At 47.3% G+C, this 24,002-nt stretch overlaps 2 protein-coding genes across 3 annotated transcripts; one reads left to right on the top strand and one right to left on the bottom strand.

Annotated features, from left to right (window-relative positions):
- Positions 1-13,447: 13,447 nt before the first annotated feature.
- LOC136451060 (uncharacterized) lies at positions 13,448-16,064 on the top strand. The gene is made up of 2 exons (XM_066451805.1): positions 13,448-14,247; positions 15,275-16,064. Exons 1-2 carry the CDS (start codon positions 13,448-13,450, stop codon positions 15,897-15,899), a joined length of 1,425 nt encoding a protein of 474 aa, XP_066307902.1. The 3' UTR covers positions 15,900-16,064.
- Positions 16,065-16,443: 379 nt separating this feature from the next.
- LOC136451046 (serine/threonine-protein kinase ATG1a-like) lies at positions 16,444-22,000 on the bottom strand. Of its 2 annotated transcripts, none has more exons than XM_066451786.1 (13): positions 21,645-22,000; positions 21,411-21,528; positions 21,258-21,316; positions 20,758-20,822; positions 20,424-20,517; positions 20,267-20,347; positions 20,058-20,169; positions 19,811-19,865; positions 18,644-18,756; positions 18,236-18,579; positions 17,558-17,846; positions 17,421-17,491; positions 16,444-16,978 (listed from the first exon to the last, which is right to left on the bottom strand). In XM_066451786.1, exons 1-13 carry the CDS (start codon positions 21,888-21,890, stop codon positions 16,754-16,756), a joined length of 1,872 nt encoding a protein of 623 aa, XP_066307883.1. In that variant the 5' UTR covers positions 21,891-22,000; the 3' UTR covers positions 16,444-16,753. The 2 variants fall into 2 exon arrangements, with proteins under 2 accessions (XP_066307883.1, XP_066307892.1); XM_066451795.1 differs by having other exon boundaries at positions 18,668-18,756.
- Between the last annotated feature and the right edge of the window lie 2,002 nt (positions 22,001-24,002).

Genomic DNA, 24,002 nt, shown 5'->3' with positions numbered 1-24,002 from the left:
TGGTCGAGCTCACCGGAGTACTCCGCTCCATGGACCTCGCCCCTCCGTCCTCCTTCTCGCTCTCCCTTCACGCGCACGAGCATCGCCTGAGCTCGGTGAAGCTCCCACGCCACTTCTCGCGCCACCTCTCGGCCGGAGATGGCCGGCCGACGGTGAGCCGCACCACCGCGCCGCCATGGCCGTCGGCCAGCTCGCTCTCGACCTCCTCCAGTCCTGCCGCTTGCACTGCCGTGTCCGCCTTGGCAAGGAGGTCACGTTGGTGGTGACTTCATCGCCGACCACCTCGCCGACGGCGAGCTCACGCCGGTCAGCGCAGCCTCCTCTACCTTAGGGGCTGGCAGGTGGGGCCGGCTGACCAATGGGGGCCACTGTCAGCCATAGGGGTGCACGCCTAGGTGGAAATCCGGGTGGATCTAGCAGTTTTGAACATGGATTTTCAGAAAGAATTTAAGAAATGATTTTCAGATTTCTATTTAAATGCTTTAGGAATTTATAACTTGCTCAAAATGGCTCCAAATTTGTTGAAACAAATTTTGTTGTGTTCCTTGTCACCAGATCTACATGATAAAAATATTGCATGTCATTTTTGAGATACTTTAATATAGAGCTTTATTTAATTCTTGATATTGCTAATATCTTGTAAAATGTGTAGTAAATTCTATATGTATCAGAAAAATATGATTACAAATTGGTTGATCTATTCTTGAGATGTACTTTCTGTGAAAAATATGTGTCATGCCTGTTATGTGGGAAAATATGGCTAGGTAGGTTATGTGCATTAATTGCTAATTTCTTGTAAAATTTCTAGGGCTAAAAATATGAATAATACATGTAGGTGAAACTTTTTGTACAGTAATTGTATACTCTATAGATCATGGGAAAAATACCAAATCTGTTGTTTGATACTTTTCGTAGTACAAAGTATTTCCATGCTTAATTATCCACTGTAGCTTGTCATTTTTGTGTAGGCTCTTATACTTATCTAAATGCAATGAAAATTTTATAGTAGTCTACTTAGAGTAGTACTATGCTACTGTAATTTTCTTAGATTTTTATGAGCACCAGAAATATATGTTGCTGTTGTAGCCCTAGTTTAACATGAAATAAACAAATCTTCTTTAACGCATGATTAGTTAATAATGTTTGCTTTGGTGTATCTTTGAAGCATCTTAGATTGTTGTGGTGACTTGGCCTATTAGTACCATGGTTGCAGTAGTAGTATAGTAGTACATGTTCTTGAATGATGTTGGCTACCTTGTAGAAGGGCTTTACTTCTACTATGCCCAATACAGTTGAACATGTTCATCTACATTTCATGTATCATGATCATTACATGTCATCTCTTCGATGCACCTATGCATTAGCACTCATATATCTGCGTCATATAGGATCACAGGAGGAGTTGCTAGCAGTAGTTTAGAAAAGAGCAGACCGAGACAGATCCACAAGAAGTCTAGGCACAGGAGGTGCCAGAGGAAGAGGAGTCGGGAGAGGACTTGCCCGAGTGCGTGGATCATCAACCTAGTTCGTTCGAACGAGACAAGCCCCGGAGCATTCTAAGTCTCCTACTTTATAAAAGCAATTCTTTCTATATATATGAGTTTATATATTGTTGCATTAAGTTGTAGGAGTTGATTGAAACCGTTGATGCATTTATTACTATCCTTGCCTACCTTATTACCTTGTTACCCTGTTAGGTCAGGATCGAATAAATGCTTAGCCTTGCTTAGACCGGTAGCGATCGGTGATAACCCGATCACCTACATTATAGGTGGTTACTGGAAGAATTTAGCTATAGAAAGAATGATATCCTGGAATTAACCATGTGTGATGGATAATTGGAGACTAGACGGAAAAAGTTGGAGGCAACCAGACCGGGTTCTGGGGTGCTGTTAGTTTCCGTATGTGTCGATTAAGGACCGATCGTTGCTCGTCCCTCTTATCATGTTAAACGCATGCCTCACATTTAGTTGGCCGAATAAAGTACCTTTCGACCGTAAAGCTAGTGACACTATTCGAGCCGGGATAAACCCAGATTGGCAGACTAGTGCTGAAGGGGGTATTACGGGGACGCAAAGAGTGAGCCCAAGGTGCGTCCTAGCAGTCGGGCGGTCCCTGGGTAGTGCGGTCCCAGCTGTTATCCCGCGGCTACTTGGAAAGTGTCATTGGTGATCTAAGCGACCCTAACGGGGGAAGCATGGTTTGTGTGAGGAATAAATCACCAGCTGGTTCGGAATCGATTTGAATCGCCATCGCTCCTGGATAGTGAGCACTTGACTCGAGCTACGGCATCGTAGTAATTATTATAGAACAATGATGGTTATCTGGATGGTATGAGATATGCTAAATCTAAATTGGTAACTGGATGTTATTGGTTAATCAAGTGATTGCTATAGTACAGGTGCTTACCTAGATGGATAGGTTATAATAAAGATGATGCAAAGTACTTAAAATGGTTTCTTCATGATAGCTTATGCTTTTCGCAAACCAGTCAGCTAGCCCACTAAAGAAAGCCTTGCATAATCCTTGGTGTCATTTTATTTTGGTTTAAGACGGGTAAGTCTAGCTGAGTACCTTCTCGTACTTAGGGCATTGTTCCCATTGTTGTTGCAGATGGTCAAATGTACTATGGCTATTGCATTAACTGCCTGTACCCGGTGATGGGTGACAACTAGGATCAAGGGCAATGGTCACTCCGTATCTCTCCTCTGATGCTTTTGTTGGAAATGACTACCTACTGGCACTGTATTGGAACTAAAAGTGTGTGTGTGTGTGTGACTTGAAAACTATTTGCTTCCGCTATTTTAGATTGAACCTGGTTTGTAATAACTTTATATTCTAAACTCTGATATATCCTACTGTCATTGCGAACTTTATGTAACATGTGACGATACTTGCTAAACTTGTACGATCTTGATTTGTATGTTGATTGGTTTGAAATCCTTCATGGTTTCACGAACTACCGGGTTATATGGGCTTAAGTTTGCTAAATTATCTGCTTTGGTGGAAGATTTCCTTACTTAATCTCGTATAATTGGTCGGTTCTATTACACGGTCCTCGACGAACCCCGGCACCCCCTCGGTCCCCTGCGGAGGCAGTTGTGTCGCCCCCGCTGCCACCTGCTCCACCGCTGCCGTCGATTCCATCGGGCTGACGGCATGCTTTCCCAACGCCCGTGTCTCGAGCGTGTCGGCCTCGGCCCCGGGGCGGGCGATTGCTGGCCCCGAGGCAGCTCCTCCTCCTCCCCCTAGGAGCACCGGGCTGCTTGCCGACGCCCCGGGCACCGTCTCCCCGACGTCAGGGAGCTGGTCCAGGGGACCCCGCCCTATCTCGCCCTCGTCATCTCCGTCCGAAGCGTCTATCGATAGCGACAGCGACGGGGACGCCTCCAATGGGAGACCGTCCTTCCTTTGCTGCCGGCGGCGCTTCTCTAGTTCCTCGCGTGCAAGGATTTTCTTCATGCGCTTTGCCACCTTGGCGTCCTTCCGCCTCTTCTGCGCCTCGGCGTGCGCTCGGTTGACCGCCCGCCGCCTTGCATCCTCGGGAATGGGTGGCGAGGAGGCTCGCACGTCCCTCATCCCCTGCAGGAACGGCGAACACAGATAAGGGAACAAGAAACAATGAGAAACAGGGAGGCCTCGGGGGCTATAGCGGCGCGTGACTTACCAGCGAGAGGAACCCCCGTGACGGGCGCATCGCGAAGGGGGTTAGGCCACTGCTCCTCAGCTTTGCCTCCACCATCTCCCTCGCCCGATGAAGAATTTCCTCGTCAGAAAGGGCAGAGGCAGACATCCGGATGCCCTCGATTGGCTCATTCGGCCTCATCTCGAACAAGTGCCACCGCCGAGCCATCAGCGGCAGCACCCTCCAGCGGTGGAAGGCAGCCACGACCACAGCCGCAGTAAGGTCGCGGTCCCATAGCCTCTCTAGCCCCTCCAAGAGCGGCTGCAGCTTGGGCTGATCCTCCCTCGGGACGCCATACTTCCACCTCTCTAGGCAACTCCCCATGATCTGCCCGGTGTAGGGGGGAAGTCCACCGTCATCGTTGCAAATATAGAACCAGCTCGTGTACCAGCGGTGATTGGTTGACGCGAGCTGGGTCAGGATGTAGAGGTGCTGACGATCCTGGCGCACTTGGAGAGTGCAGCCATCGGCCCTCACCGCCTTCCTCATGCCCGACGTACCCATCGGCTTGGTGGTATGCCCCGCCCGGAAGAGGTGGAGCCATAGCTCCCAATGGGGAGCAATCCCCAGATACCCCTCGCGGACAGCGACGAAGATGGCCGCCTGCGCGATGGAATTAGGGTTGAAGTTGTGGAGCTCTACACCATAGTAGTGCGGGAGCGCCCGCATGAACCGGTCCGCCGGAAGGCCGAGGCCGCGCTCATGAAAAAGACACGAAGCTCACGACGTAACCGTCGCGGAGCCTCGGCTCCGGCTCGCCCGACGGAGCAATCCACTCCGGCCTGTTGGGGTCGGTAACCGGACGAAGGAGTCCGCTGTCGACGAGCGACTGAAGCATCTCCATGGTGACATCGGATGGACCCCAAGGGTCCGCCTTGATGACAACAATGTTGCTAGCCATGAGTGTCATGGAGGGTTCGACCACGGCAGTGAGTCTCTCTCTTCCTCTCTCTCTCTCCGCCTCGCCTTTCTCCCTTCTTCCACCTGGTGCTCTCTGCTCTAGCGACGACTCAAGGGCGGCAAAGCTAATGCAGGCAAGGTAAGGAGGGGAGGGGCGAGGCTTGTTGCGTATTTATGCAGGATGAAGGCGAAATGGACGAGCGACGAAATCGGGGAAGTTTCCCTCAGATCCGGCATGGTTAATCCAGATCTGATTTTACCGCCCACGTGCCCACCTTTTCCTCGTTAATCGTAGGAATAGTTATGTTCCATCCGTTGACACCACATCGCGTCCAACTACTGCAGCGGCAGACACCGTTCCGCCTTGTAACAGAACCGACCAATTATACGAAATTAAGTAAGAAAATCATCCGCCAGAGCAGACGATTTAGCAAACTTAAGCCCGTATAACCCGATAGTCCGTGAAATCACGAAGGATTTCAAACCAACTTCCATTCCAGCCAAGATCGTAATAAGTTTAGCGGTCACCATCACATATTACATAAAAGTTCACAACCTCAGATACATCAGAGTTTTAACATAGTTATTACAAACCAGTTCGAATAAAAGTAGCAGAAGTCATTTGTTCAAACCACACACACACACACTCACGCGGAGTTTAAATATAGTGCCAGCGAATGATCATCTCCAACAAAAGCATCAGATGAGATGTAAGGAATGACCATGCCCATGGTCCTAAGCATCACCCATCGCAGGATAAAGGCAGTTGATACAGTAGCCGTAATACATCTGCCCATCTGCAACAAGTGGGAATAAAACCCTGAGTACGAGAAGGTACTCAGCCTGACTTACCCGACATAACCGAAAATAATTGACACCAAGGATTATGAAGGGCTTTATAGTAGGGTAGCTGACTCATTTGCAGAAAGAAGCATTTTTAGCATTTCAAGAACTTTTCGAAAAGCATTATTGCCAAGTTAATTAATATTAACCTGTCGACTAGATTTGCACCTATACTAGAGTAAACATGTGATTAAGCAGATAATGATAACCAATGATCATTAAACAACTTTCATACTGTCATATTCATTATAACTGTCCAAGTGTTCCATAACATTTACTACGATGAAGTAACTCAAGTCAAGTGCTCACTGTCCAGGAGCGATGGCGATTCGAATCGATTCCTAACCAGCTGGTGATTTATTCCTTACACAAACCTCACTCACCCGCTAAAGTGAGATATTGATCACCGAGTCAACTTTCCAGGAATCTCGAGTTTGCCAGGAACCACATGTACCCGGGGGCCGACCGACTGCACTTTGGCCTTATCATCCCGCCCCCGTGTCCTACCACATCTACTCGGCCCGAAAAATCTCCCAGCTTCGCGGTCGGAAGGTACTTTATCCGGCCAGCTAAATGTAAGGCATGCGTTCAACATGACTCGAGGCCCAACAACGGTCGGTCCTTAATCGACACAGACGGAAACACTACAGTCTAAAACTCTGCAAGTCTCCGTCCGGTCTCAACTTCATTTAACACTTAGTTATACCATGACTTCATAGTCATCCAAGCAGATCCAAGTAACCACCTATAGCTCGCAGGTGACCGGAAATCACCTGACTTCTACCGGTCTAAGCCAGCTAAGCATTGACTCGACTATGGATACCAGGGTAACAAGGATATAGTATAACAAAGGTAAGCAAGGTATAATGCAGCAACGGTTGCAAACAACTCCTGAACGTAATGCATCAATTTAAAGTAAAGTATTTAATTAAATATTGCAAACCGGGAGAAAAATGCTCCGGGGCTTGCCTCTCTCGAAGGAGCTCGGACGGTGATCGGGGCACTCCGGAAGTTCCTCAACGTCCTCCTCGTCGGCTTCTAGCACTTCCTGCTGCTGCACCTCGAGCTGCTCCTCGGGCTCCTCGGGTATGACGACTGGGTTCTCGGTTTGCGATCCTGTATGATGCAATGCGCGTAAGTGATTATGCAAACGGTGCATCGAAGGAGATGAATGCAATGGATATGTTTAAACGCAAGGTAGTCAACATCATCCAAGAAATTATACTACAAGCACATGTCATCTACTGCATTCTCTTCTACTACTAATATGTTTAAGTCAACACACCTTATCAAATGCTTCAAAGATACACCAAAGCTATTATTATTAACTAACCTTGTATTAAAGAGGATTATTTTATTTTCTTTTTAATTAGGGCTACAACAAAAATCTCTATTTCTGGTGCTTATAAAAATCTGAGAAAATTACAGTAGCATGGTACTACTCTAAGTAGACTACCATCAAATTTTCATGGTGTTTGAATGAGTGGATTAGCCTACACAAAAATCACAAACTATGGCATGATTTTGTACATAAAAATACTTTGAACTGTGAAAAGTGTCAAACAACAGAATTAATATTTTTTCCTAGGTTCTTCATAGCATACAATGACTGTACAAAAATTATCACATGCATGTTTTATACAAAGTTTGCTCTCTAGCAAAAATAACAAAAATCAGCCATTAAAGGTACTTGAACTACACCTCCAAAGTTTTCCACAGCACATGCATGAAACATATTTTTCCTAGGAAGTACATGACATAAGAAGATTAACAAACTTGAAATCATATTTTTCTGTAGACTATAGATTTTTCTACATATTTTTCAAGTTATCAGCAATATCCATGATTAAATAAAATCCTACAGAAAAGTATCCCAAAAATGACATGCAAAAATTATCCCAAGTAGATCTGGTGATAAGGAACCTAGCAAAATTTGTTTCAACAAATTTGGAGCAAGTTTGATCACCCAAACATTTTTCAAACTATTTCAGATTTCAAATAATAAAGAATAAATGGAATTCAAATCACTTAAACGTTACTGGGCCAGCCCGTGGAAACGAACTGGCCCACGGCCACAACCGGCCTACGCCGCCCAAGCGAAAAAGGGGAGCGCGGCGGCCAGGTAGGGCCTCGGCCCACGGCCGCTTTTGGCCTGGCCGGCCTGGCTGGCGGAGGCAGAGTGCCTCGCCGGTGTGCGCGCTGGCACGGCAGCGCGGCTCGGCCAGCGGCCGGCGGCCATCTCCGGCCACGGCAGGGCGAGCCGGCGAGCGCACGGGATGTGCGAGGAGAAGGCGAGCGCGGTAGGGTAGCTAGGCGAGGCTAGAGAGGAGAAGGAAGACGGCTTCCATGGTGGCCAAGCACGGCGGCGCCATGGCCGTCGGTGGCGAGACGCGGGGAGGCTCGACCTGTGCTCAGAAGGCGGCGCAAGCTCGAGCGCGGCTTGAAGGAAGGCGAGGCGGAGTTGCGGGCGCGAGGAATCGGGGAATGGCGCGGTGGTGCGGGAGCTCGACGCCGGCGGAGCTGCGGGCGCGGCGAGTGCAGAGCTTGGGCTCTCGGCTTGGAGAAGAAAGAAGGCAGCGCGGGATGGAGTGGAGAGGAGCGCAGCGCTTCGGCAGATGAAGGCGGGCGCGTGGGCGCGGCGTCAGGCTGTGGCTGCCGCGCGGCGGGCGACGCCGGCACAGTGTCGCCACGCGGCGGGAGTCCTCTACCGCGGTCGACGTGTGGGCGCGCGGTGAGCAGGGGAACGGCGCGGGGCTGGGCTGGGCCGAGGCGAGGTGGGCTGGCGCGGGAGGCGCGCTGCTGCGGGCGGCTTGCTGGCGCGCTGGGCCGGCTTCGGCAGGCGGGCCAGAAACGAGGCGGCGGCCCGATAAGGAGGGAAAAACCTTTTTCATATATATTTTCAATGAATTTTTACATGCTATCATTCAATTATTATTTTGAGCAAGAAAATGACCTCTTTTAAAAATGTATCAAAAATGAAAGTTGCTTAGAATTTAATTCTCTACAACTTTGCTTTTATGACCAAAGCCAAATTCTTTCTAGATTTTGAATTGTAACATCAAAGTCCACGTTTAGCTCAAAACCCTAATTTTTGGAATTTATTTTTGAAGCCAAATTTTGAATTAATTTGAATACAAATATTGCTCCAAAAATTTAACTAAACATTGCTAGATGATTTACAATAGTAGCCAAACATGTTTTACTAATCTAGCAAGAAAAATTCAGGGCAAAACAATTCCTAAACAGGTGTATGCAACATTCAGGTTTCACGCATGTTTTAGATGTTTCAAAGCAATGTTTCAATTGATATTCACATGATTAAGCATGTATGATTCGGATGCTTGATGATGCATGATATGCGTGATTTGCAGTGCCTAAATGTAGGCATAACACCGGGGTGTTACACGCCTCCTCGAGAAAATCGCCTCAAAAGGCGCACCTGCCGTTGTCCAGCCGATGGGGGAGATATCCCCCCACCCGATTCCTTTCGAACGAAGGGACTGGGCGCCAAGCCCATTATGGTCTAGGGGTTCGAAGGCTGGGCCCTCGAGGGTTTCGACAGCCGCCCCAGGGCAACAGAGTCAGGGACGGCTACGGGTGAGCCCATACGGGGCCAAGACCCAAGCAAGCGAAATGCTTGGGATACCCAAAGTCGTGTCCGAGACCGGCAGGGAGGTCTCCGAATGGGATCCCACCGTAGGGAGGCACCGAGCCACCGGGGCCCAATGAACAGCCCGGCACCCACTAGAGAAACCCTCTAGTACTCTTGGAGTGCGTCTCTGGACCGCTAGCCGACCCCTAGCGAACGGGGCACGGGCCTCCACTCGGACTTACCCGATAACAGCTCACCAAAAATGCCATCGCTCGCGCCCATCGAGGGTAGCCTGGCATATTCCACTGCTCCTTCTGAATGAAAAGGAAGTGTGAGGGTCGTACAAAAAGCCAGGGGAACCCCTGACGGCCCTCTCGCTCCGTGCAGAGGCTAAGGGGCTCTTCCTACAACCTTGCCGAGACCCAGCGACCCAGGCTCTCACTCAAGGGGGCTCGGCAAAATAACCCCTCCTTCCGAGCGAAAGGAATGCGCGAGGGTCATATAAAAAGTCAGGGGAACTCCCGATGGCCCTCTCGCTCCATGTAGAGGCTAGGGGGCTCTTCCTGCAGATATGCCGAGACCCCGCGACCCAGGCTCGCACCCGAGGAGGGCTCGGCAAACAAACCCTCATGCACGAGGGGCGTAAAAAAGCTAGGGGAACTTCTGATCGCCCTCTCGCTCCGTGCGGAGGCTCGGGGGCTTTTCCTGCAACTTTGCCTAGACCCAGCGACCTAGGCTCGCACACGAGTGGGCTCGGCAAACAACCCCTCCGTCCAAACGAAAAGGATGTACGAGGGTCGAACAAAAAAGTCAGGGGGATCCCTAACCGCCCTCTCGCTCCGTGCGGAGGCTCAGAGGCTCCTCCTGCACCCAAGACGAAGACAAACGGCCCAAGCCCGCACTTGAAAACTCAAGAAAAACACGATAACGGGCATCGAGCCCGTTACGGTCCAGGGGTTCGAAGGCTGGGCCCTCGAGGGTTTCGACAGCCGCCCTAGGACAACAGAGTCAGGGATGGCTACGGGCGAGCCCATACGGGGCCAAGACCCAAGTAAGCGAAACGCTTGGGATGCCCAAAGTCGTGTCCGAGACCGGTAGGGAGGTCTCCGAATGGAATCCCACCGTAGGGAGGCACCAAGCCACCGGGGCCCAGTGAACGGCCCTGGCACCCACTAGAGAAACCCTCTGGTACTCTTGGAGTGCGTCTCTGGACCGCTGACCGACCCCTAGCGAACGGGGCACGGGCCTCCACTCGGACTTACCCGATAACAGCTCACCGGAAGTGTCACCGCTCACGCCCACCGAGGGTAGCCTGGCATATTCCACCCCTCCTTCTGAGCAAAAAGGAAGTGTGAGGGTCGCATAAAAAGTTAGGGGAACTCCTGATCGTCCTCTCGCTCCGTGTAGAGGCTCGGGGGCTCTTCCTGTGATCTTGCCAAGACCCTGCGACCTGAACTCGCACTTGTGGGCTCGACGAATGCGATAAAATCCCTCGCTCAATGTGAGAAAAAGACCCTGGAGGAATGAACCCACTCCCCCAGGGCCTCGGGGGCTACACCCGGTGGGTGCGCTCGCGCGCACCCACCAAGGCCTCGAAATACGAAACACTATCCCGCCAGGAGCTACCGCAAGTCAAAACCTCAAGAAGAGCGCTCATGCTCTCTCTGAGGCTCGGGGGCTACTGTCGGGTACCATAAAACGGGGTACCCCGAGCATATACCAAAAGAATCACTTAAACCCCATCAAAAACAAAGCCAAAGGGTAAGACATTTGTTAACCCCCGGCCTCGTCCGAGCCCACCGGCTCTCCGCCTCACTCCTGGCCTCGCACAGGAGGCCTCGACGGCCTGTCAAATCTCCACCTCGCGCGAGGCCTCGCACAGGGGGCCTCGATGGGGAACCGATTCTCCGTCTCGCCTGAGGCCCCACGCGTAAAGCCTCGGACGAGATGTTGATTCTCCGTCTCGCTCGAAGCTAGCTCGGCAACAACCCGTCGCTTCCGCCTCGACCAGTCTCCCCGACAGCGCGTCGCGTCCCATTAATGCGCCAACTACTCCCGCGATATCAGCCGAACGGCAGCTCGACACTGTGGAGCGGCCGACGAGACAGGAAGTCGCGTCAACGCCATACCGACTGGGACAGGACGGGGCAGGGATTACCGGCCACTATGCTCTGGTGCTGTGCCCACGATCAGCACCCGCACTACACTGTGCCACCTAACCCCCGCCCTAGAAACAACACGACAATCTGCTTCAGGGTCTCGGCAACCTCAGGATTTACGTCTACCGAGCCTCCCATGATGGCTCGGCCTCGGCACCAACAGAGTCTCGGCTTCTCACGCAGTCAACACACAGTGACCGGCACGTCGACCGCCACGCCCCGCTTCAAGATAACACTGGAGCCCCACGACACACAGGATCGGATGTGACCGGCGCGTCGCCCCAGTACTTCAAGGACGGACCACTCCATCGACCACGCCGCCACAGTAACAGGCTACAGGGCTCGGACATGCCACCTCCGTTCGCACGACGCCGTGTAGCTAGCGCATGTATCACCCTTGTCCCCCCTTCAACTATAAAAGGGAGGGACCAGGGCCGTTCCGGGGGGATCGAAGGTGGACGATTTAGGCCTACGCCCATCCAACGAATTCACGCATAAACACACGGACGAACACACGAGCTCCCCCGCTGCTTGAGATCAACATCTCAAGCAAACCACGCGGCTCCACGTAGAGACCTGGGACTAGCTCCCTCTCTCGCCCTGATTGTAACCCCCTAATATAAGCATTTCGGTGCAAGGAATACAAGATCGAACTCTCAGACTAGACGTAGGGCACCCACCGCCTGAACCAGTATAAACCTTGTGTATCTTTGCACCACCATCCGGGATTGGGAACACGCAGTATAAATTTACTAGTTGGTTGAGGGCTCGCCGGTCCGAAACACCGACATCATATCTGATCCATCAAATGTACAAATACCATTTCTACGATTGTTCAAAAGAGCTTTTGTGGGGGTATAGTAGTACGTGTTGAAAACTTAGAAATGACTAGCATTGAAAAATCAAATATTTGTCTGATAATATATATTAAAGGAGAAGAGTTCTACAGAAAATACCATGGCGCTTGTTCTGAGAGTAGCATACAAAGAAAGATATTTTTTGCCAACGAATATTAAGATAATCTATTTTGAAGGTTGCAACCTTGGCATTACATAGAAAACACATTGTGAAGTCTAAGCCTGACTATATTCATACTGAACTGTAAAAGCACACTAAGACAGAATGATGATGAACATTAAGTTTAGGGCCACAATGATAGTTCCTAGCATAGCAGCAGTAGTACCTTTTGCCGAGCAAGTTCCGTAAGAACAAGAATATATTGATTCAGAGAATGAAGCCTTGTAATATAATCAGGTGGCTTCTTCCCTCGTCTACAATCCACAATGACTGACTCCTGGTAAATGAGCACATCCATGGCTTTGTATACCAATAGCTGTGTGAGTAAAGTCTCTGATTGGATTTTGAATAGACCCTTTGCCACTGGACCTATCATAGCTAGTTGTTCTTGTATCTATATCATCCTTTGTGGACTTGTTGATGTTGAGTGAAGACATTTACGTAGAAGTACAGTTTACCCGAACAAGCACATATTCTTGTTCAATCCATAAAAAACTGAAAAATCATATGTAGAAAGTCGCTAACGAGAAGATACTACACTTTATGATTCAAAGATAGGTAATGTACCTTTTGAATTTTTTTATTCAATACTTTCCGATTTGTTTTAGGACAACTAGTGAGGTGATTATATGGAAGTTATTCCTTAATTCTACAATATGATATGACTCATTGCATTTTCTAAAATGTTATAATTATTAGTTAGCTTCAACACAGAAGAACGTATAACATGATAAAACCAAACTATTCTAAACATAAGGAAAAAAAATCTAGAAAAAGCTACAAGATTGTGGCACATATGAGTAACTCCCATTTATAGAAGTACATAATGCACTAAAAACCATTACTTCCTCCAAAGCCGGTGGAATTATTGGCTTGAGAAAAACTAAAACTACTGCAAGCATTAATGGAAAAAAATCAAGGAAAGGAAACTGCTTGCAAAATCTTTTCCAAAACATAAAAAAATCTAGAAAAAAACAGCAGGACTGTTGCATATATGAGCTTCAATGCTCATTTATTGAAGTGCAAAATGCAACATTCCAAAAATCATTGAAAATTTATAAGAATGGGTCCAACTTGAATAGAAACGCTCGCTGTCACTCAAATAGGCTACTTCGTAGCCTAAGCCCAGCTACAGCCCAACGTAGCCCAGCTTAAGGCATCCCCGTCTCGAAGCAAACCCACGCGGCTTACCGCGGCCAAATTACCGATTCGGTCCTATCCGGCAGGTACGTACGCCACAGCTTCCACACAATGCTCCGGCTGGCCTTCCCGCTCGTCTCCCACTTCCCACGCAGGAAACCGGCCGCAGTCCGCCCACGCCCTCCACCTGCTCGACGATATGCCTCCTCCGCCGCCTCCGCCTTCTCCACCCCTCCCTCTCCCTTGCTACCGCAGCTACCCCCGGCCTCCGCCTACGTCCACCTCCCCTTCTGCCGCAAGCGCTGCCATTACTGCGACTTCCCCATCGTCGCCCTCGGCTCATCCTCAGCCCCCTCCCATGGCGGTGGCGAGGCCGCGGAAGACCCCAGGATCGTCGACTACGTGCGCCTCCTGCTCCGCGAGGTCACCGCCACGCGCCCGGTCTCCGACGACGGCGTGCCGCTCGAGACCGTCTTCTTCGGGGGCGGCACGCCGTCGCTCGTCCCGCCGCGCCTGGTCGCCACGGTCCTCGACGCGCTGCGGGCCAGGTTCGGCCTGTCGGCGTGCCCCGAGGTCTCCATCGAGATGGACCCCGGCACGTTCGACGCCGCCAAGCTCAGGGAGCTCGTGGGCGTCGGCGTCAACCGCGTCTCGCTCGGTGTGCAGGCGTTCCAGGAGGACCTGCTGCGGGCGTGTGGACGCGCGCACGGCGTGAAGGAGGTGCACGAGGCCGTCGCGATCGTCGCGGCGTGCGAGGGGCTGCAGAACTGGAGCATGGACCTCATCTCTTCGCTGCCGAATCAGACCCAGGAGATGTGGGAGGAAAGCTTGAGGTGCACCGTGGATGCAAGGCCCACTCACGTTTCCGTGTATGATCTGCAAATTGAGCAGGGCACCAAGTTTGGGCAAATGTAAGTGATTTTTCTTCTTCCTGTGTTGTGAATTCTACAACTTTTTATTGAATTCAAGTTACTGTGTATTTGTGGTTTATGCCCTGCCATAAACAACATCATCACAGCAATCAATCTCAGCTAAACAAGCAGCACTACTCGAACTGCCATCTATCCTCCTACTTTCCGGTTGCACTGATGCACCGATGCACTCAACGCCTCAAGCTTTGCATTCATACTCCGGCCACTCTGCATAAGAGAACTGGTAGTTGAAGAGACCTCCTGGCTCTGATCTCCATGCCCCATCCAGACTTCCAAATCTGATGTAGTTCACACATCATTGTATTGTTCCTCCCCCAACTTTGGGCAGCTATTTTGCCATCTTTTCCAATGTCCCATTGATCCTCTCCATCTTCACCAACTTCTTGGACTTAAATGAAACTTGGCAACACCATAGCATCCTCACGATATCTCCAATGACTTGACTGATCCCTGACCATGATCACCCCTGAAAACAAATAGATTATATGTTTTCCATAAGCACCATAAAGTAGCAGCACAAGCACAGTTCAAAATGCCATTCTTCTTGTTACTGATGATCCACCTGCGGGCAACTGACTCAAAGTCAGTAACGCTCTTTTCTTTGTTAATTTTACAATGCTTACTACAAGACATTATTTTAGTTTGTGGACTAAAAGTTCACCTTTTAATTCAGTTTGGGCGTAACCATGTACTTAGGGCATCTGCCACCATATACACCCATAAATTTCCAGTTTGTGCAGAGTAATTTACTATCACCATGTGCTTAGGGCATGTTTACTTCGGTTGCCTATTATGGACGGTGCATAAGAAAATCCTTCCGAAGTGCATGTTTCATGATAGGTTCAGTGATTCCATAATGTAGTATTTCGACACTATGGGTAGATGCAAACCAGCAATATTAATTGTTGTGTGTGTACGTTTGGGCCTTGTTAAGACCATTGTGCTTCAGTTGAAGAGACGAATTTACACTGATTCTTATATTATATGCATATGTAACTTTTTGCAGGTATTCTCCTGGTGTCTTTCCTCTTCCGAGTGACACTGAGTCTGCAAACTTCTACAAGATTGCTTCGAAGCGGCTTTCTGAAGCAGGATATAACCACTATGAGATCAGTAGCTACTGCAAGCCTGGATACGAGTGCAAGCACAACCTAACATATTGGCAAAACCGCCCCTTCTATGCCTTTGGTCTTGGATCTGCAAGCTACATTAACGATGTCAGGTACTCTAGGCCCAGAAGAACAAAGGAGTATGCAGAGTGGGTTCAGAAGTTAGAGGATGGAACGTGGAGCCATGAGTCTAGAAGCTCTGATATGAAGGACATGGCACTGGATGTGGTTATGCTATCACTGCGAACAGCTTGGGGGCTTGATTTGCAAAGTTTCAGTAAATCCTTTGGGAAAAGCCTGGCGCTATCACTGTGTAACACATTTAAGCCTTTTGTGGAGAGTGGGCTTGTAATTGCCATGGATATGGATCGACGAGCCTTGCCACATATTGATTTTGAGTTGGACCTGCAAAATGAAGATGATTTTGGAAGCAGAGTTGCATTCATCCGTCTCAGCGACCCAGATGGATTTTTATTGTCCAACGAGTTGATTTCACTTGCTTTTGGGATTATCTCACCTTGATCTAACATTAATATAGATTCCTTTCCATTTAGTTGATTTGATGAGGCCAAACTGAGTTCTGCTCATCTTTCTAATCTTATATGTTTGACATTAGCTGGTTGCCACGATGCAACACACAACGATAGCGATCCGGACTAAAATAACTTCACCAGTTGCACAAACCAATCAATTAGTTTCTGTCACACAGTTTACCATATATGTGCCTAAGATGTCCATATAGACAAAAAAGAAAAATGTTAGAAACAATGCTTTATTACATAAATAAACTTTATATTAATATACTTACGTCTTTAACACAACAAAAAGGAAACTTTGCAAAGAGTACTCAGTTGTAGATTATCCGGCAGCTTCCAATTTCTGGTGGTATGGGCCCAACTAATCTTTATATGCAAGAATCCTGAATGAAGGTGTAGTCGACCGTGCTTTCAGATGACCCCTGTGCAGTAATGTAAAATGGGAACTTCCCATACATCATACTACCTCAGAACAGATATTGCTTCAGAGCTGCAAAACTTGGTACTAGAAAGGATCGGAGAGTATGCAGTCACGAAAAGGTTCGAACCAGTTTCTATTTACATGTTTGCACAAGGCACTTACAAATATATACAAGTTCAGAGGCGTATGGTAAGGAACAACCATATAGAGCTTGTTACTCGTAGGTGTTATCTATTACACAAAAGAGTGGGGAGTATCATGGTGTTCGGCAACTACAATTTTACAAAGGTTCATGACACCAAAGCATTGAATACCACCTCCTAGACAAAAACAACATGGTGGACTAACGTTGCACCAGAGCACAATAAAGCCTCACCAGATGCAGATAAATTAATCTTTCAATCCTTGAGCTAGCATGTTCAGTTATGAACTGATCTCTGTTGTTGCCCTGCAACCTGAGCACTGCAGAGATGGCTCTTCAAATTAGCTATGTACCTATGGATGCGTTGCTGATCCGACGGCGAAAGGGACAGCGGTGGATTTAGTGGCAACATAGGTGCTTCCTGCACTAAAAATGTGAGCAAGATGATAGACTTTGAGTATAGCGCTGTGGATCTGCTTTGGTGTCCCAGAACTTCATTTGCCTGAAAAGATAAGTAAATAAAAAGTCAATTGGAAGTATCAGCTGTAGCCAATTACTGGATAAATACATTCAGCCTGTAAACCCACAGCAATGTTCGCATAATTTGAATAATAGAAGTGCAATACTTCCCGACTAGGGGTATCTACTATTCCATCTATATCTAACAGATTTTACTGAAGATGTTGAAAAGTGAAAGCAAATTGTTTACAGGTAGTAGGGAATCACACAGTTTATGCACACTATGGATCAAGTTTGGGCATGTCACGGATGTGTTTGCTTGTTGTTAGTGCACTATTCATGGTAATATTAAAACAAAAAACTCCCTTTCCTTTTTTCTTTAATTATATGGGAAAACAAAGGCAGCAACCATATCCATAGTGTGCATAAATAAAGAGCTAAATGTTTCCACGGAAACCATCAAAGAAACCATATAGTGAACTTACAGCTCCACTCTTTCCATATTCCAAAGCAGTTTGGAATACGACATCCATTGCATCTGGCATCTCGGTGTTATCTGGAAAAAAATGTTGGTTAGAATCAAGAATCAATACAAAAAAGTGTTAAGATCAGCGTTCCTAACCATCACTCTTCCTCAATACATGCGATATCTTCTCTGCGCGATCATATGCCTTCATGAACCCACTTTCAACCCAGGAAAAAACAGAAGCCGGCCTAGTGAAATCCAACCCTCGCACTACATTCAGAGCTGAGTGGCCACTCTTAGGAAGGGAATGTTCTTGAGAAGATTTAGAGAAATTTTCACCATCTGATGCATCCATGAGTAAGCTACATGCATCAAGCGCCTCTTTCCAGATAGCTAATAATACAAGTTCAATTGATAACGCCTCCAGGTACAGGCCTTTAGAAAGCTGAGTGACACAGAAAATAGGGGTTATCATATCTGATCCATCAAATGACAAATATCATTTCTACAATTATTCAAAAGAGGTTTTGTGGGGTATAGTAGTGTTGAAATTTGGAAATGACTAACATTGAAAAATCAAATATCTGTCTGATATATATATTAAAGGAGAAGAGTTCTACTGAAAATACCATTGGCTTGTTCAGAAAGATATTTTTTGCCACAGAATATTAAGATAATATATTTTGAAGGCTGCAACTTTGACATTACATAAAAAGCACATTGTGAAGTCTAAGCCTGACCAATACTGAACTGTAAAAGCACACTAAGACAGAATGATAATGAACATCAAGTTTAGGGCCACAGTGATAGTTGCCAGCATAGCAGTAGTAGTACCTTTTCCCGAGCAAGTTCTGTAAGAACAAGAACATATTGATTCAGAGAATGAAGCCTTGTAATATAATCAGGTGGCTTCCCTCGTCTACAATCCACAGTGGCTGACTCCTGGGAAATGAGCACAGGAGCACATCCATGGCTATGTACACCAGTAGCTGTGGCAGTAAAGTCTCTGATTTGATTCTGAACAGACCCTTTGCCAGTAGACCTATCATAGCTGGCAGTTCTTGTTTCTGTATCATCCTTTGTGGACTTGTTGATGTTGAGTGAAGACATTTCCATAGAAGTACAGTTTACCGGAACAAGCACATATTCTTGCTCAATCCACTCCCATGAATCAAAAACTGAAAAACATATGTAAAAAGTTAATGCCTACACTTTATGATTCAAAGATAGAGTGTAATGTACCTTTCGAATTTTTAGATTCAATACTTTCAGATTTTATTTTTAGGGCAACAGGAGAGGTGATTGTCTGGCAGTTATCCCTTAATTCTACAGCATGAGAGGATTCGTCGCATTTCCTGAAATGTTATAATTAGTCAGCTTCAACACAGAAGAAAGTATAGCATGATAAAACCAAACTATTCTAAACATACAGAAAAAAAATCTGAAAAGGCTGCAAGATTGTGGCACATATGAGTAACTCCATTTATAGAAGTACATAATGCACTAAAAGCATTACTTCCTCAAAAGCAGGTGGAAATATTGGCATGATAAAAACTAAAACTGCTGCAAACATAAATGGAAAAAAATCAAGGAAAGGCAGCTGGTTGCAAAATCTCTTCCAAAACATAAAGAAAAATCTATCTAGAAAAAAACCAGCAGGCTGTTGCATATATGAGCTGCAATGTTCATTTATTGAAGTGCAAAATGCAACATTCTAAAAATCACTGAAAATTTATAAGAATTAAGTAAACATGATGCAGCCTCACACCAGCATAATTCTTAGGTAAAATTCATCTGTGGGCACAAGAGTAGAACAAAAATATGAGTGCATATATGTGCCTTATGATTTGTTCGTGAGCACTGTTTGTCTTCTTTACTCCTCTATACACCACTTGAATTTATCATTCAAATTTATGTAAGCACACATTCTTCACCTGATGTGTTAAATGTCATGGCCTCAGCCATTGAAGATATGAGGCTTTGGAGTCTATAGCTGCAGTTAAGGGCATAACTTAGCCGACAGCCCTGCTGCTTGGTAGTGACTAGACCTTATTTGCGTGATGATCTGGCAGTCTCCCTCCCTAGCTTTTGAAGCGTCTGCTCCTCCGTTTACTCTAAAGATTGTGCGTGAGTGAGTCTGGAGTGTGTTTTGTGCATTGCTGTCTTTGGGTGACTAGTTTTGGTTATGGTTTTTTGTAGGGGCTCTTTACCCCCTATTTTCATCTTCATAATATAAAGATATGCAGATCTCCTCCGTCTTCGTGAAAAAAAAAAACATAAGGATAGCTGCATATATGGGCAGCAGGCATTGCTAAGCTAAAACTGCAGCATTTTTCTTTTAGTAAAAGCAATGTAGATGGTGCAACAATGTCATATGGATCAACACTAGAACCAGAGTAAAGAGTCGACCTTGTTGTAGCCAAAAACTTGTGATTGAAGAATTCTTCAAAACTTATTCTCTTCTCTGCAAAACCAAATGTATATTCAGCCTGATTTTCCAATTGGTAAAAATTAATTGAACTGATCACACCAATGACTTAGAATCAAGGACGATCACAAGAAACAAGAAATGACCAACTACAACTGCTGCAGAAAATAAATTGTTAACACACGCCTGTTTTGCACAAGCAAAAAATAAAGTGGACAAGAGACCCACTTGGATCACGGCACAGGAGTCTTCTGCACAAATCAATGCAATCAGGACATAAATCAGCTTCAATTTCTGAAGGGAAGTTAAGATCATCGGTAGCCAGGATATTTTGGTGCAGCTGTATTCAGAAAAGAATGGGCAACAGCTAGTTTTAGCAGGCACATGTAGCCATCTAGGTCATATGCATTTGAATATGTTATACAAGAGCAACAAACCTGAAAAGCATTACTCCCAGTGAATGGCAGCTTCCCTGTGACTAGCTGAAAAAGAATGACGCCAACACTCCACAAGTCTGACTGCAAAGCTTTTTCAAGTAGAGTCAATTACACAATTATTTAAAACCTACGAATTTAATGAAGGAAATGAGCCAACCTTTGCATCATAGTCCTTCCCTTGCCAAATTTCTGGTGCCATATAATATGGCGACCCACACATTGTGGCAGCTAAATTTTCATGCACCAGTGACCTAAAATCACCAAAAAAAAATCACTACACATTGCTCAGTTACAGCAAGTTCAGGATAATACAGTACTCAGAAAAGCAGACATTTTGATGATAAAAGTCAGTATGAACAAATATCACTGTGGATTGAAAAGGATAGCGACGATAAATAGCCTGATGAAATCATGCCATTTAGTGGAGGCGGCAAAAAAAAACTGTGCTTGAATAAATATTAATGCAATAATGAGGGACATACTGCTCTCACCTGGCAAACCCAAAGTCACCAATTTTCAATACGATGTCATCACCGTTGGTTGATAGGAGAAGGTTCTGCAAGTTTGGCATCTTGATCAGTACTGAAGCAAGTATCTCAGAAACATAAGACAGTAATCAACCATAGTTAGCCAAAACAAATGAACATGTGGAAAAGTACAATGTGTAATCATTTACTTTCAGTAAATGTCTGTGGTCTTTCACATTAGGTGGAACTGGAATTAATTGAGACTAACACATTCAATTAAATTTTAGTGGCTATTTACAAAACGTTTCGCTGAAATTTGGCTTATGCTGATTTGTTGTTTCATGAAAAACACCGTTCCTTCGCTGAAAAGTACCAGTGAAGTAGTTCAAGCGAACAGGGTCGTCTGTACACAAACTGACAATCATCCATCCCAGGTGGTAGTACCGACAAATCAGGAGCAGGATCCGCCCATGGACATTAGTATCCCCAACCACGAAAACTGAATGAAGTGAATAAAATAATACCTGTGGTTTGAGGTCCCGGTGCACGATGTTCCTCCCCCTCAGCACCTTCAGTCCTTCGGCTACACATCCAAAACAACCGGGTAACGTCAAAAGCATATCCAGATAACCTTTTTTTTCTCAAAAATAAATAATAAATCCCTATTAAGGCCGTACCGAGCTGCCGCATCAAGTCCTTGGCTACGGCCTCCGGCAGCCGGCCGTGTTTGTGCAGAAACGCATCGAGGTCGCCTCCGTCGCAGTACTCCAGCACCAGGTACATCATCTTCTTCGTCTGCGGCGAAAAAGCACGCGGCAACACAGAACACACTCGTGTCAAATCGCTAAGCAGCGTGCTATTCAGTTCGATCGCGATTGGGACTTGGCAAAGGGGGGCAGCCGGCAGCGTACGTCGATGGTGTCGAGGAGGCGGAGGATGTTGGGGTGGTCGATGCTCCTGAGGATCTCCCTCTCCTGCAGGATGCCGTCGTGGACGCGCTTGTCGACGCGGCGGCGGTCGATCGCCTTGACCGCCACGCGCGTGCCGGTGCGGCGGTGCGCGGCGCGGTGCACCTCGGCGAACGAGCCCTTCCCCACCACCCTCTGCAGTTTGTACTCCCCCACCTCCCCTTCCTCCCTTTCCTCCTCCTCGTCCATCGCCTCCGCCGAACTCGCAGTCGTCTCCGCCTCCACCTCCGTGCCGCGCCGGCGAGTAGTTTTGGGGGGGCTACTGGGGCTCCGTTCAGGTGGAGCCAACGTGCACGGGCGGTTTGGATTAGGGGACCCGCGCCGGGGTCGGGTGCGCAGATTTGAGGCGGTGAATTTGTCTTCGAGTTATCTGTTCCGGTCCCGCACGTCAGCCACCCGCAGCAGATCGTTTCCCAGATATCTCTCCGCGCAAAACCACTCGGATTTCAGATAGCCGTCACACTGACGAGCGGGATGCGTGTTCAGCGGCCCCAGATGTCAGTGGTAGCGTGGGAGCCGCTATCTAGTTTCTGTTTTTTTTAGCAACTGTATTTTTTATTTACTGGGTGCCGGACCCGGACTGGGCCAGCCGGTGTGGGCCTGGGAGACCTTTCCGAAGCTTTTCGCACGAAGTTTTCTGCGGAGGGGTTTCGTGTGGGACAAGTTGCTGCCTCCGCGTCGGGTACCCTGCTGACGCGACAGGTGTGGCGCGCGACGCGGCGCTTGCCACGAACTTTTGTTTGGTGCGGCGGTGTCGGACGGTGGTGTGGTGTGGTGTGCGATGCGAACCGGGTCGAGGCCGGTGCGGTGCGGTGAGTCGGGCCCGCGCGGAAGAGATGCTTGGGCCGTCAAAAAGGTGGGGTGCTGAGACGCTGGATCCTGGTTTATCTTTTCTTCTTTTGTGGTTGACATTTGCCTTTGGATTTCGATGGGAAAAGTCCATCAGCTAAGGTTTTTTTAACAGCTAGAGTGTACGTGCACGCGCGGCACCATGCATCTATTATTACAAACCTTAATAATTACAATAAACAAGTCAATCTAGATATGTAGATATCAGATTTGTCACGTTTTCCAAAGATATACTTCCTTTGTTCACGGTTTGCGTGCCCATAAGTTTGACTGGATTTATAAAAAAAATACGTGTAACATTTATACCTCCAAATAGATTTATTATAAAAATAGATTCAATGACCTATCTAATGATATTAATTATGTACCATAAATATTAATATTCTATATATATTTAGTTAAAGTTGTTTCTCGGGAAGCAAAAACGACGGTTAAAAGGGATGGAGGGAGTATACTTGAGACTTAGTAATAACGATGATGATGATGATGTATATTCATTAAATTTTCACTCAACAATGGAATGGTCGTCGAACGATATAACAGTATGAAGGAACTCGCTGACTTCGTGGAATCTCACATACAGCGTGTTCGCTGGTTGGTTTCTAGGCTGGTTTGGGCTGACGGTGCTGGTTTGTTGTGAGAGGAAAACACTGTTGGCTGGTTAAATAAGCCTGGCTGAAACCAACAAGCGAATATGGTGATAGTTTCCTCGCCTGAAAAGTTCTCTAATCAGTACTAGTCCAACCCTCATATTTTTTCTGAAAAATAGGCATAGATGCTCATACTCCGTGGACACTACTCCATGGAAGATCTTTGTCTGTCATGAAAAAACTACATCTATGTGACAAACACCTAAGGGTACCCATAACGATATCGATAAGCTCTCTATAAGAATAGCACCTAGGAGAGATAAAATGTTGCCTACGTCTAGTCCACTATTCCACACGGTGTGGACCCAACACCACACATACTTGATGCGGAGGATGGGCTCAACGCTGGAGCTCGTAGGGCCAATTGTGTGGAACTACTCTTCGAGGTGTTTGCCATGCTTGTTGTGGATACACCACGGCCACCTCACATGTATCGTCTTCCTCCACGTGGAGGATGTGGAAACTGACTGGGTGTCGATTGTTGTGGCTGTCGAACACCGCCTCCATCAGCTCATGGCGGCGGACCTTGACTTAATGAGAGGGGAGAGGAACGGCTATCGCATCGGCAAAAGAGAGACGTGGATCCGCTAATGATAGTGCAGGAGAAAAGGGAAGGATTGGGTGGTCAACACAGGGATGGAGGAGTGTTACGTAGAAGGGGAGGAACGTGAGGCCTCTCGACCACCAACGTGGGGGAGAGAGGGCCATCGTTAGCACAGAGCAGAAAGGTTACAACCTGGTTGCCAATGCGAACACTAGCTCTATGGAGAAGGGGTCGCGGCCACCGGCGTGCGGTACGGCC

Source organism: Miscanthus floridulus, chromosome 1 (assembly GCF_019320115.1).
Source record: "Miscanthus floridulus cultivar M001 chromosome 1, ASM1932011v1, whole genome shotgun sequence".
Lineage (NCBI taxonomy): Eukaryota > Viridiplantae > Streptophyta > Magnoliopsida > Poales > Poaceae > Miscanthus > Miscanthus floridulus.
This window is presented reverse-complemented; position numbering and strand designations above follow the sequence as displayed.